This window comes from Rhinichthys klamathensis, unplaced genomic scaffold (genome assembly GCF_029890125.1).
Source record: "Rhinichthys klamathensis goyatoka isolate OS25496 unplaced genomic scaffold, OSU_Roscu_1.1 h1tg000229l_1, whole genome shotgun sequence".
NCBI classification, from domain to species: Eukaryota; Metazoa; Chordata; class Actinopteri; order Cypriniformes; family Leuciscidae; genus Rhinichthys; species Rhinichthys klamathensis.
Window position 1 is genome coordinate 779,544 of NW_026606753.1, and position 14,530 is coordinate 794,073.

The 14,530-nt window shown below is 37.6% G+C and overlaps 1 protein-coding gene across 2 annotated transcripts in view; it reads right to left on the reverse strand.

Annotated features, from left to right (window-relative positions):
• lrba (LPS responsive beige-like anchor protein) overlaps nucleotides 1-14,530 on the reverse strand; it is a 268,042-nt gene that overhangs the window by 99,064 nt on the left and 154,448 nt on the right. For both annotated transcript variants that reach the window (XM_056265070.1, XM_056265069.1), the window contains exons 37-38: nucleotides 7,283-7,407; nucleotides 1,252-1,392 (exon numbers count right to left, since the gene is read on the reverse strand). In XM_056265070.1, coding sequence (XP_056121045.1) covers nucleotides 1,252-1,392; nucleotides 7,283-7,407 — 266 coding nt within the window. The remainder of the gene's footprint in view (nucleotides 1-1,251; nucleotides 1,393-7,282; nucleotides 7,408-14,530) is intronic.

A 14,530-nucleotide genomic window follows, 5' to 3' on the forward strand; every position in this document is an offset into this window, starting at 1 on the left:
GGTTTAATCTGTCATCAATCTTAATTTATGCCAGCATGACAATGTTGAAGGGTTGCTCTGGGGAATTTCTGCCGCTCTGCATGCGCAAAGCATCGGATTTGCGCTTGCAAACTGCCGTTGCAGTCAGCACGACCAGAAGCCCGTGTTTGATTTCCCCAAGCACCCTTCAATTCACAGACGCATGGCATGATCAGATAAGTTCATCAGCATGTAATACGGCTGAGAAATAACATGTTTTTTCCTCCCTTCGAAACCGGAACACGTTTCAATTAGCCTACACCTGAATCAAACAGCTTGCTAAGTATGATCGGCAACGACGCGAATCTCCACGATAATTTGCACTTTATTTGAGAGATACTGTCTTTTATTAGGCCTATAGGGCAGACTCACAGCCCAAATAAGATCAACCATTTATAAACGCGTTACTGACGAAAACAACGAGTCAAAATAGATCAAATAAAATCCGATTTAGGCTATGTTCGGATGAACAGATTATTAATGTTAGTTACAGATATTAATCCCTACAGTTTTGCAATTTTCCGAGCTCCGCGTCAAACCACTTAACCAACAAAAAAATATAGGCCTAATTGTGTTAATACAATTAAATGTCATTCATGCTTTTCGTAGGCTACTTTAAATTCAAAACTGTTAAAAGCTTAAAGCTTATTTAAAACATTTTTAGAGAAATCTATTCTTACTTCACCATTGAAAAATATAAGCGTGTTTTTTTTTTCGGAAGAAACTAAATTTCTGCTTTTGGCCGACAGCGAGCATGATACAAATACAAGTGTGTTGTTTAGCTAATAATGAATGTAGACCACATTTAAGCATTATTTTCGTTTATATTTGAACCCATCTATTTAACCCAGGGTATTGCAAATAATTTGATTATTAGTTGTTTTAAAGCATGAATTTATACCCTAGTTCACTGCAGACTCCTGTCACGACTGAGGGCCTTCGAGCGCTGTTCAGCCCTCACTCAAATCTAACCCGATCACAGGCAGCTAATGAGAGGACTGCCTCAGATAATGGTGTGATCCCCCTATTAACGGCTGAGGAGGAGGGGGGTGACACTGCTAGAGCGCAACGGAACAAACCAGAACGCTGCCGTTATCAACGGAGCTGGCAAAGAGCGCGCGCCCAGTACAGAGAGAGCTTCATTGATTTGACCAGGATCGTTCTATAACATGCGCAATGCCGTTGATGACAGGAGCGTTCTAGTTTGTGCGTCGCTAGGCGGCTGTTCTTTACCTGTGAGGTTCTCCAACTCTTTCTCCTCCAAGGATGAGAGAGTGTCGTCGTCCTCCAACAGCAGCTCACTCTCTGAGTTCTGCTTCCCCAGCACTGAACTCCTGATGGACTGTTTACCTTTCAGCACGTCCTCCTCTGGAGCTGCACAAAACAAAACATCACATTCCTTCAAGCGTAACCGCGCAAAAACTTTAAACGACTGTCAGTTTACGTGTAGCCTACTCAGGTAAGTTGACGGCACAAAAGCTTAAATAAAATACGCTTGTTATTTTATTATATAGGCATATGATTATTTTATATTTTATATTAAAACTCTAATAAATAGCATATAGCCTACTTTTTAAACACTATTAATAGGATGTACAATAGCCTATATATTTTTCTGTCCTAATAAATGGCATCAAGTTAACATGACAACAACACCATATACGAGCCGCTATTTTCTTTCTTTTTTTTGTGGATCTGATCTATATAACATTATCCCTTGCATTATTTTAATAGTCAGAATATTAAAACAGCTCATTTGCATAATGACGGTAACTTGTCATGGAGAAATTCATACACTGTAAAAAAATATCCCGTTGTTTTTACGGGAAAAAACTGGCAGCTGTGGTTACCAGAACTTTACCGTCAAAAATACGGTATCAACGTTTTTGGTTTTACAGACTTAACGTAAAATTTACAGTATTAAACCGTAATTCATTATCTGATATAATGATAATTTACCAACCTATTGAAGTATTAATATCTGTTTTGTACCATTGTAATACACTGACAACCAACAACCAACACAGCAGTGATGAGAGTCACATGATAAATCAAAGCTCATCACAAGCAATCTTCCACAAGAAAGTTAATACTAATATATTGAAGCTGCACAGTGTTATTCGCACAAACATTAAACACCATCATCGTAATACACATGACATTTTAAAAATGCAATAAACATTAATTTAACAACATTAAATGTAACATAAAACCCTAATGTAACTGATTAGAAAATAACTAAGAAAACTAAGAAGAAACATAATTATTTCAACAAAAATACATCAAATGTGAAGTGTCATGCAGGGAATTGTGGGAATGTCAATTTACGTTTTTTCACTGTAAATTATACAATGAGTTCTTTTCACTTTCAAAAACTGTAAATTTAACGGTATTTTACAGAAAAAAACAACATTAAATGTACCGTTAGATCTATCACAGTTATTTACCGTATATAGTAAGGAAACTTTCTGTTAACCAATTAACAGTTTTGCACTGTAGCATTTTTACAGTCTTTTACCGTTACAATCACGATCATTTTTTACAGTGTAGTGTATTTGATTAAAATAAGTCGATTTGCATAAACGATGTAGCAGAAATTTCACAGACGGTTATTTAGAACACAGTTCTTTTTCTTTCAAAATAGTCATTTGACCGGATAATTAAGAAATAAAAAAATAAAAAACACATTCAGCTGACAGTGTTCATGATATACTCTATGATTCAATTAGTAAAGAAAATTTACAAAGTATGTGCTTGATTATGTTATAGAATCTAATAACTAATAAGAGATCTAATTGTTAACATTAAATTCGTTTTGAATTGGAATTAAACTGAAAGCCCATGCATTTCCAGACATATATTCTGCTCCATATGCCAAGCTTCCCCCTGACAAAAATTAGGAGTGGCCCTGACTCATTTCAACAGTACATGACTTGAGGTTCCGCATAGATTATTTAAGAAAAATGGTAATCTGTAAACATTTACAGAACACTGCATTCCCAAGTGAGGGGCAAAAATGGGTCTACAGTAGAAACAAAGGCAATCCTTCATCTATGTAAACCGAGAGAGGTGACGGGGCAGTCTCTCATCAGACTGCTTTGGCCTACTGGAGCTTCACAGAGTCCAGTCCTGGACTGTGTGGACGCAGAGCCATGTGACCTCTGCCCCCTGTCTCCAGATACATCACCTGAGGGGGTTTGCATTTGCACTTGAAGCAAAACCCTGAGACAACTCTTTATAAATAGAGCCCTAAACCATTAGAAAAGCAGAGCAAAGAAATCTCTTGTCATGGAAAGTATGCTGGCGCACTGATATTTAGAACGGTCTTCCTGTAATTAACTCTCCCCAGAGAATTTGTAGTTAGCAGCAGTGAAATTACTACCAGCTTCCTAATACATACCACATGCCCGTGTGCTCACAGCAGACAGAGTGGACACAAGGATGTGACTGAAAAAAATGGTGTTACTTCTGTGCATTCAGCCACAATAACATTTAATCAGATTTACTATTGTGTCTGAAGCTAGTTGAAATGTAGTGACTTCTTCCCAATTCTTTCTTTGTGAGAGAGTACAGGCCAAACTGGTAAAAATGTTGAATAAATGTAACCCAAAATAAAACTACGTATATATTATTTCAAATCACAAGTTTCGCGGAAACGTTGTGATGTCCAGCTGCATTTTTAATGTAGTGCTACTAACACTGATGAGAAGCATAGGTAAGAAAACTTAGAGAGAAGAAAGAACAAATATTAGCATGAAGATATCAGACAGTCAAAGAATAAAGAAAGAAAAAAACCATGAAAATGAATCACAATAATAAGATAAGTACATTTGTAAGTCTAGCAATTATGTTTATTATTATTAATGCTTAATATCTTTTTTTAAGCATTTCCTTTGAAGTTTACTTTTGGCTTTGAAATTATATGAGACCTCTGTTGTAGCATTAACTATGCATTCTGCACATCCACTTAAATAATGCTGTCCAATCAATCTTTGGATCCCTAGTAGACTAAAAAAAATGGACTGAAGAACAAATTTACCAGTGCCCTGAGCGAGTCAAAAACCCATGTTGTAAGATTACATTCATACATCAGCTTTACTTAAATAGCTCATTCATTCCCCTCATTCAGCAAATGCTAATGTAAATACGTGCAGTTGCGTTACACTTTTAAGCTCTGTTTCCCTTTTCCGTGCAGGTTCAAATGCTCATTTATATGCAACTACGGAGGCAAAGCAATTAAATTGTCAGAATTAACAAATTTGTTTTTAACACAAGTGCAGCCAGGAGTGAAGTCAGGAGGTGCTTATTGATCACAGGAACAGAGACATTAGTCTTCAGGTATTTACACTCGCCCAACACCGTAGGCCCCACCGTGTCAAATCAATCCCCAGAAAAGATGGTGCTTTCCAGCCATAAATACATATCTTACCAAACTACCACTGTTTCCTGGCTGGCGATGAATGATCGCAATTGTGCGTGCCAAAAAGAGAAGTTTTGATATGATGACGTATTCTGAGTGATGAAAACGAAAATAATTTGCAAGCAAGCCTTTCTATATTCATCAAGAAGAAACGCTGTTTCTTTCAAATGCTCGGGCATGTCTGTTATAAAAAAAAAGAAAATCGTCCAAATGTTACATTTTTATACCAACTAAATTCTAAGTATAGAGCAAAACCCGTATCAGACTACGAGATTGCTGAAAATGACAGAAAATTGTTTCTTAAAAAATAAATAAATAAATAAATCATGACTTTCTTCCACATGTCATGAAGATAATCACAGCCAGATATGACCCTTGTGCACTGTGTGAAAACTTGAGACTTTCATTTCACTTCCGCAACAAATTTAGGGTCAGCAGAAAAGACACAAGCTTTCTATGGAGGAGAGGGGCAGACATCAATGTTATGAGCAGCAATGTTATTTAACTGCTAAAGTATCTTTCAGTTGTCCATTCACTTTCCCACCCTCCCATCTTATTATGAGTTTATTTTGTTAAAATACTAAATTATTTATGAAATATGCTCTTGAGTCATAATAGCTGTTTTTGTGTTTGTCCGGTATAGGTTTTTAGGTAAAGTTAAAGACAATTAATATATGCACATAAATACTTGATGGATGGATTGATTGTTTCCTGCGCTGGATGGACACTGGGGAAGAGTATAATGAAGGGTTTTAAGGGCTCAAAGTTTTAGGTTCCATTTCAAAAGACGATTCAAAGTGTTCCTTAAGGAACACTTGAACTTAACCAAGTCCGAAGTTAGCGAAAGAAAAGGGGAAGAATACAGAGAAGAAAACGTAGAGGACGAAGCAGAAAGAGAGAAATCATTGGTTCCCCTCAGGGCCCTCCATCCAGCTGCATATTATGACCATTAGGGCGGCACATCGGTCTCTGAGGATGCTGGGATTCTGAGCACTTATTGCTTTTAGATCACATTCTTATTGACTTCTGTCACATTGGTCGTTTGTCTTGAGGACCTGTGTCATTCTAAGGGGGGACTAAGCAGTGACATATTGGAGACATTTTTTTTTTCTTCTCAGAAATGGCCCCGTTTCCGAGGGGTGCAATAGGTTAAGCTGTTCAAGTCCAAGTACTGAATGGCAATGATTGTAAAGCCTGCTATCTCTAGGTGTGGCTAAAAACTCATCAAGAAAAAAAAAAATTGTTAAGGAGTCTGTAAAACATTTTAACTCTCATATGCTGTATGCATTGCTGCAGTGAATGAAGGGGCAGGGCTCCTTTTTAACAACCAAAAAGAGAAAGAGGAACGGATGAAAATCAGATGCACTCACTGAACATTTAAAAACGAGGAGAATGTGTTGTACAGAGAAGTAATAACAACATTAAATGAGGCAAGGAAAGGGAACACAAGCCCCTGATGAGTTTAATAACCTCGACTTTACTTTTGATAGCATAAACACCAATCTAGAATGAATAACTCATTATATTGTCATCAATATGTGGAGTTCATTATGGATTATAAGATGCATATTTCAAATGAGATGACGTATTAAACAAAGAAAATATAATGAGAAATATATTATGAATAAATGATGCAAATTTCATATAAATCTAGACATTTCAGGGTGGAAAACTAAAGGCGCTTGTTTTTAATTCCTTTTCTTAAACAAGAGAATAATTAAAAATGCATTCATCTATTTTTTCTGTATGAGATGCAAAAGGAAACTACATTTGCAACAGTATTTTGCCTACATATGTTCTGCAGTTAACAAATATCTTTTCATGCTAAAAATGAGATCTTTTATCTAAATGTTTTTCTTTTAGTCCACCACGTGTATCTTATTTATCCCTAGTGCAATTTAACTCAGACATGCAATAAGTGTTTTTCGACATAAATAATAATAATTTTTCCCTTGCTGTCATGTAAACTATAGCTGTAATGCGTCTCAGATTTTATGATGCATTTTACTATTTTACACATGTTAGTGGAGTAGCAGTAACACTACATAACGTTTTCACATTGTTCTGCGCTTTTATTTTGAACTAGTAGAAATGGTTCACTGATTCAAATCTCTGCACAAAAGTAATTTTGTGTCTCCCATGCTGTCACCCCAATTTTGATGAATTGTTAATCAATCTAAAAAAAAAAATCCTTGTTTTTGAACCAGAGAAATACAGCTATGAATTAAATAAAATGCATATAATATAATACTTATGTATTTTAGGGCAATCCCCCCCTTAAATAGATTAAACATAGTTAATTATTTTCTGATAGTAGCACATAGTGTAGATTCTATGTAGATAAACTACAAACTGCTACTCTTTTGAAATAGTTAACTTCATTAAAAGATGAGTAGCTTGTAACACTGCTGCACACACATCTAACCCAAGCCTTTGCCACTAGCTCTCCCATTAACTTCCCAACTTCACTTACCTTTAATACCAGCAGCTGACATGCATGGGAAGGAAGGAACACAGTGACAATTTAAGAACAATTAGCGATACTTAAATATCCAAGCTAATGAGAGGAACTGCACGTGGTAAATAAACAAATTAGCAGCAAATTACTGTCATAATATTATCTGAGAGACAAAGGCCTCAGGACAGTGAGAGAATGTAATGTAATTGTGTACTTTTTTTAAAGAGGCTTGTTGCACTATAAAGGTTTTACGGTGATTTTAGCTTTAATTTTTACAGCCGTGTACCTGTTATCACGGGTTAAAGCATTACAGCTCGACAGTCTCGGCCGCATTTGTGTGTGAAATAGTGTAAGTGCATGATACTATGTGACTATGCATCACCCACCATGCTCTGCTGCAGCCTTGAGCGTGGCCTCAGAGTGTGTGGAACCAAACGGGTTCCTGATGAAGCGTCGACGTCTCCTCAGGTCATCCTCCCAGTAGTCCAGGCGCCAGAACTCCCGTGGTCTGCTGCCGAGAGGAAGAGAGAGAGAGAGAGAGAGAGAGAGAGAAGAGAGAGAGAGGGGGGGGCACATATGTTAGCAATTAGCCGATGCAGTGAGAAGTGGCACAGGCAACGCTGCATAATACCGGCCTTGTTTTGCTGCAACATTCTTCAGTGCAAAGTGCACAAACTAGAGAATTGCTATGATTAGATACTAATAATTAAGGTTAATAATAAAATATACCTGGACTGTGAAAATATTTGTTGCCAAATACCAAAAATGTGTATTCTTCATTCAGTTTTTAGAGATTGTTTTAAGGGTCAATTTTGTTTAAATTTTCATACTGTACATATTAAAAGAACATGAATCCTATTAATGTCCACCATTTTATTAAATATCTAAACTTTTTAGAAGTTTTTTTTCTATTGCTTGTGTATACTATTGTGTTTGGGTGTGCTATGGTCTATTGTTAATTATCTCAGCAACATTAACATTATGATCAGATAGATACATACAGTGGCCCCAAAAAAATGTTAAATATTTTTTTAGTATTTTTTGAGTTAAATATTTATGAATATTAAATATTTTAAAAGTATTTTAAATGTAAAATAAAATAATCATGGCGTAATACAACAAAACAAATTGTAAAATAATATAATGAATGAATCCTAATAATAACCAAGAGGCAATTATTAATAAATATATGAATAATATAATAAATATGCCAAATTTAAAAAGACACGCGTGTTCTAATTTAAGAAATCACACAGCCACAGAGCTCCAGAAATGTTTGTCCTTGGGAGTAACACTGAAGAGGAGACCCAGATTTTTGCAGCACCTCAAGAAGGTGAGATGAGAGCTAAATACATCACAATGAGAATCAGCCTGCTGACACAGCAATCCAGCACACTCAGACACACACAGAGAGAGAGAGAGAGAGAGAGAGAGAGAGAGAGAGAGAGAGAGAGAGAGAGAGAGAGAGAGAGAGAGAGAGAGAGAGAGAGAGAGAGAGAGAGAGAGAGAGAGAGAGAGAGAGAGAGAGAGAGAGAGAGAGAGAATAAGGCAGTGCTGTGTTTCCAGGCTCATTTCTGAGCCCAGCAGGACTCCTTAAAGCAGGACTGCAGAGAAGAGGGAGCACATTTGACTCAAATGTCCTTCGCCTTCAGCCATTTTTCTCTCCAATTTGCACCTCTTACCACTGTAAAGAAAAATCCAGTTCATCCTCCCTCTCCATTTCTTTCTTTTTTTCCCCATCACCTGCTTTTGTGTTTTCTCTCGGTGTGTGTGAACAGGTTCACTTTTAATGAGTCAGGCGAACAGTTATAACATATTACCCCATTTAGATTCAAAGGACTTTAATTAAAATAATCTCTTCAAATATTCATTATGTTTAGCCCCCTGAGATACAAGAAAAATACATTTCCCGTAGCATAAATGAGTTTAATCTTCAAAAGCTTGTTTAATTTGAAATAGAAAGAACTCATTTCGGGTTAGGGGAGGGAAGAGTGTAATTTGTTAGATCAAATTAAAGTCTTTTTTCTGCTTTAATGCACAACGGCGTGATAGATTAATTACACGCATGCACACAAAAGAAAAAATGATTTTGAACATGAAGAAAATCCGATGTGTGATTAAGGTGGAATGCGATAAAATAATGCTACAGTGAATCTTATTGGGCTGAAAAATGAAGATCAATGATCATATGCCATCCACAGACCCCAGAGCAGGCTGGCGGATCCTCAGAGATTCAGCAAGCGATAGGGGCTTGGTGGGGGGACGACAGCAAATGGCTTTAGCAGTGGCTCTGTAGCCGTCCTCCGGCTGATTTACTGTAAGAGCGGTGAAATATAACTCTCTAAGTCCATTCTGTTCTGTGGAAGTGAGAAGAAGTTTTATCGTGCAACAGGGCCTCCACACCCAGGCCAAATAAATCAGGATAACGGCCACTTAAGAGTCCTCCCCAGTGCTCACCTTCTTTTTTTTAACGCCCGCATACTTTAACAATCGCCAGAAAACAAGCTATTATGACCTAAAATACCATAGAAGTGGAAAAAAAAAACAGGAGAGAAAGAAAGTATTGAAAGGAGTAGTTCAGAAAATAGATAAATCAAAGAGTGGCATTGCAAGTCTTCACAGAATTAATGATTCTAGGTGAAATAAAAACAGAAAGAAATACTTCTGGAAATAGTTATGGCATGCAAAATACACATTTTAAAATCCCATTTAAAATGACTTCTCCGGCGTATGGGGCCAAGAAGGTTTGGGGTACCCGAGCAGTGCAGGTTTTTTCTCAGAAGTGTGATCGATCCGCTCCACTGCAAGAGGCTCAAAACAAATCCCATCTCGTAAAACCGAAGAGAGCGCTTAAAACGCGAAAATAAAAACGAGTCTACACTTCGCTTGAAAAGCTCACCGGCTCGCCTAATAAGAGACATTAATAACTGATTTATTTAAGACAGGAAAGGAGATGTAATGTAAAGGGAGATGTGAGTTTTCCAGGAGAAGCACAGCTCCTTAGAGACCATTTACGGCTCAGGCAGACAGCGGTGCCTTTCTATTAAATGTTTCAAAGGAAATGTTTACACACAGACATGAGTGCAACCAAAAAAACAAAAAAAAAGTCCTTAGAGTAACAACGGATATGTGGGCAATGAATGAGGATCTACTGTAGAAAGTACACGCACAAAACACCCAGAAAATGCTGTCAAAATATTGCATGACTCCAGTCTCAACGGTCCACCTCATCACTAATGAATGAGATTGAAGTACAAATAGCAACAATAACAGCAATACAATAACCAGGGCCTGAACATTTCCCCCCTTAAAAGTGTATCCAACAGACCTGCAGGGCGGCAGTGGCTCAGTGGTTCATGTAGTTTGTCTACAAACCAGAAGGTTGGTGGTTCAATCCCCGGTTCCACCTGGCCAAGTGTTGAGGTGTCCATGAGCAAGACACCTAACCCCAGCTGCTCCCGACGAGCTGGATGGCGCCTTGCATGGCTGACACCGGCGTCGGTGTATGAGTGAGTGAGTGAATGGGTGAATGTGAGGCAAAATGTAAAGCGCTTTCGTGGCCATTGGGTCTGTGAAAGCGCTATATAAATGCAGTCCATTTACCATTTACCTGCTTTTCTCAATTCTGACCACTAATTCTGTTCTGATGGAACTAAATATATATTATGTTCCCAGTGTGATGCAGTTAAGTGTTGGCCTATATTTATATTATTGTTCTATGCAATTATACTTTTAACTTAAAGAACATGTTGTAAAGTATATCAACAAAAATCTCTGCTTTTATTTAAATATTTTTATTCTGAACCATTGATTGGATTTCAGTTTTACTATGTCAATCACTATTTGCGGATATTTTTTTACCTCTTATAAAAAAAGATAAACAATGATTTATTTCATTAGTTCCCATCCACCTATTTTTATGCACATTTTGGGATATCGCATCAAAAACTGCTGGATGAAAATGCCAAGATGCAAATAAATTCTAAAAATGTGCATTAAAAACGTATGTGCTCGTTTGAAAACATGCACATAAACTACGATGGAAACACATTTACCGAAAAATTCCTTGATGCGCATAAAAAAAAGTGACTTTGCGTGATGGGAGGACATAACTGGACTAACCAGCAGAACAATCTTTTTGCACAGTATCTGAAATGCCTGAGAAAAGTCTGTCGTCAAAGTGGTTCAGTGTAATTCGAGAATTTGCTAAAATTCAAACGATACCCAACCCTACTAATCACTAGTATACAGGCAAAAGTTCACTTCAAGAATTAACAAAGTGCAGTCTTCCAGCCTAGGGTGAAGTCAGTGTGTACAAATATTTTGAACAGCCTCCCAAGTCTCAAGATGCCGAGTGGTGGGACCGGTGTGCGTACCCTCATAGAAATCAATGTGAACTTATAGAACCATTGTGCGTCCCCGAGCAACACAAAGTGGTGTTTCGTTCCTGAATGAATCAGCGTGTTTTTTTTATGATACAATAATTCAATGATCCATTCATAAATTAAGTCACTTGCTTCATTCCTGGATGAATCAGCCATCTGAACAAATCGGATGAATGAATGACTCGCTCATTAAGAGAGTGGCTTGCCGCCACTTTAATTTTATATTTAAAGTAGCATTTCATTAAAAAAATTTTTTTTTTTTTTTTTAAACATTAATCTCAGCATTATTTAGGCAGTTGTAATTGCATTGTAAATTGATCTAAATAGATGCAGCTTCTGTGCCACTTCTGCATTGCAAAAATGGATATTGTTGATACTAATTTAATTTGATTGGTAACCTATAGTGTGTTATTATTCTAAATTAATGTATTGATTAAATGTAAGAATCTGACAAAAGATGATGCATACATATAAGCAAAATAAAAAAAAAAAGTCATTATAAAAGGTAAAATGCCACTGGAAATCAATAATATCACCGGAAGCAAATATCGCACATTGTTGAAAAAGTTAATTTCTGTCACTGCTGTGAAGTAACCACCACACAGAATATGAAGTATATGAAAAGCTTTGGGAGTCAGATGTCCACCGCACAAAAACACACAATTATTGTTTTCGACAAAATTATTATTTTTTTGGTCAAAATCGCACACCTCTTGTTGGGGAAGTGAGAAAAATGTCAAGTCAAATATTGGTAATATTCACCTGCTTTAAAAATATTGCTGCAATTTGCTACAGTGATAACAAAAAATTGGGCGATTGAGCGCAAAGCTGCTTCCTTTTAGCCGTGGGAACAATAATTATTTATATAATTATAATTGATATAATTTACCTACATGTTATAGTGAATAATTGGGTTCAGGAATTATTACAAATATACCCAATATTCACAATTCCATGCCAAAATTCAGGCCTGACTAACTCTGCAGAAGCATTTCCATTAAACAACAGGAAGAAACAGTGGTAGGAGAGAGACAGAAAGTTGGGTTCACTCCATATTGTCCCGTCTGTCTGAGAACAGATTTCCCTCTATCTAAGTAGCAGCGAGGTGTTTGCATGTGATAGTTTCCTCCATGTAAATAGCCACTCCATCACTCTGGCTTCCAGTGTTCATTAATTAAAATGATTACCGAAGGCACAGAGCAGATCCAAGGAGCTCCTATCCTGTCAGTCTCTGAGAGAGCAGAGATACAGAGAGGATCAATCTGTCTGCAATACAACACCATGCCGGCCACTGCAATTAGTCGAGCAGCTGGAAACGCATTCACAGCCTCCACTGCCGCCCAGACACTGTGACAATAGATCTCTAATGAAGGCCAAGGAAGTGTGTGCGTGTGTGTAATTCAACCACTATCAATCCCAGCAGCAGAATCAGCTGCACATTCCACGCAGCAAGTGTTTTCACAGCATTAATGAATTATTCATCCGTTCTCCCCATCCATCCATCCCTCCTTCCAAATGGGGTTTCTAACAGGAATTACGACAGCGCCTTCTCAAGACAACGACAATTACAAAACACAATAGGCCTCTAGAACCAGGCACGTATCCGCGCCGCACGGGCGCAATTAGTAATTAGTACGCTCGTAAAACAACCATGACGGAAACAGACCCGTAAATGGCAGCGGGGACTTGAAATGTCTTATTGCATATGCTGAAAGCAACGCTTGAGACCCTTCTCCAAACGTGCTTAAATGTAAACCACATTTGGCGAGAATTTAACACAAGCAGGGACTTTTATAAGCGCCTGTTACGTGTAATTGAAGTCTTTCTTCTCACCCAGTACCAGAATAAGTGCTGGGTCACTGGCTGTAAATCTGAACCGGTTTACCAACAGAGATGATGAACGGGGGGGCTAATCGTAATGCAGTTTAATACAGATGGCGACCCATTGAGTTAATGAATAAGGGAAATAGAATGGAGAGCGAGCAGTAAACAGTGGGACAGAGAGAATCAACAGAGAAGAGGGTCATGTTTTATAATCTCCTCTTTAAAGCTTCAATTGCGCTCCTAAATTGTAGGTTTGCATAAAACAAGCCACACTTCAAGTCTACTTGACTCGAGGGAGGTGTCATAATAAACAAAGCATTTAATTGGGCCATGTGTTGAGAATTTCAGAGTGTGTGTGCGTGTGGGATTAATGAGGTGTTTTTTGGAAGTTGCTGAAACAGAGAGGCTGGCTTGTGCCGCCACACTTCAGAAAGGCATCAGTCTCACACTCCAGCAGCGTTTTAAAAGCCTGCGAGGGTTTCGCTGCAAACACTGGCTCTAAATTACACACAGGAACAAGTATACCCACATATGCCCACTCAAGAACAACAGGCCTGGAGGCTTGAAAATACTTTTAGGCTGAGAACACACAACATTACCAGGTCTTTTTATGGTATTGTACACAAACAACACATTGTTTGTTTGGAAACATAATTCCTTGACAATATAATGATGCATAATCGTTACGTAGATTTTTTTTAGAGCTTCTTGAATGTAACAGAAGAAAAAGAATAGAAACGGAGTGGAAGAAACAATGCATTCTTTGGGATTAAAATGACTCACAAAAATGGCATTGATTAAATGCTTGACCGTGAATAATGAAATTAGACTCCAGATCAACTTCAATGCATTCAGAAATTCTTCAAAATGTCATTTCTCTATGAGGTCCATGCTGCTTATCTTTACTGGAAAAGCATCCAGACGCTCGATAACAAAATGCTGCTTTTGTCAGTGTCCCCGTGAAAGTTTGACTGCACTCCTATGATGATATCATATTGTTCTTTTTTTGACAATGACAAATGATTGTCATCTATCAGCATGAAAAAAAAAACACATCAATCACTAATCTATTTGTACCTGTGTGGCCTGTTATGAGTTTAAACCCATTAAAAATATTGAAAGCTGCCGCAAGATGCAAGATTATTTACATAAAGGGCAAAATGATCCTGCAAGAGTGATGATGACTTCTTAACCGTCTATCTGTTCAAAAGCAATACATATGTGCAGGCGTGTGTATTCTGGGCAGATATTACACTGGAGTTCATTTCTGGCATGGAGATTATGTAAATGGCAATGATGTGACCTTTAGCATAACAAACGGGCCAGATGGAGCACAAGTTTCATACATCACTCCTGCACGGGGCATTTTAGAGACAACTTGCAGTCATTTATAACCTTTTCCTGTGGATTAATGCAGTTACAGTC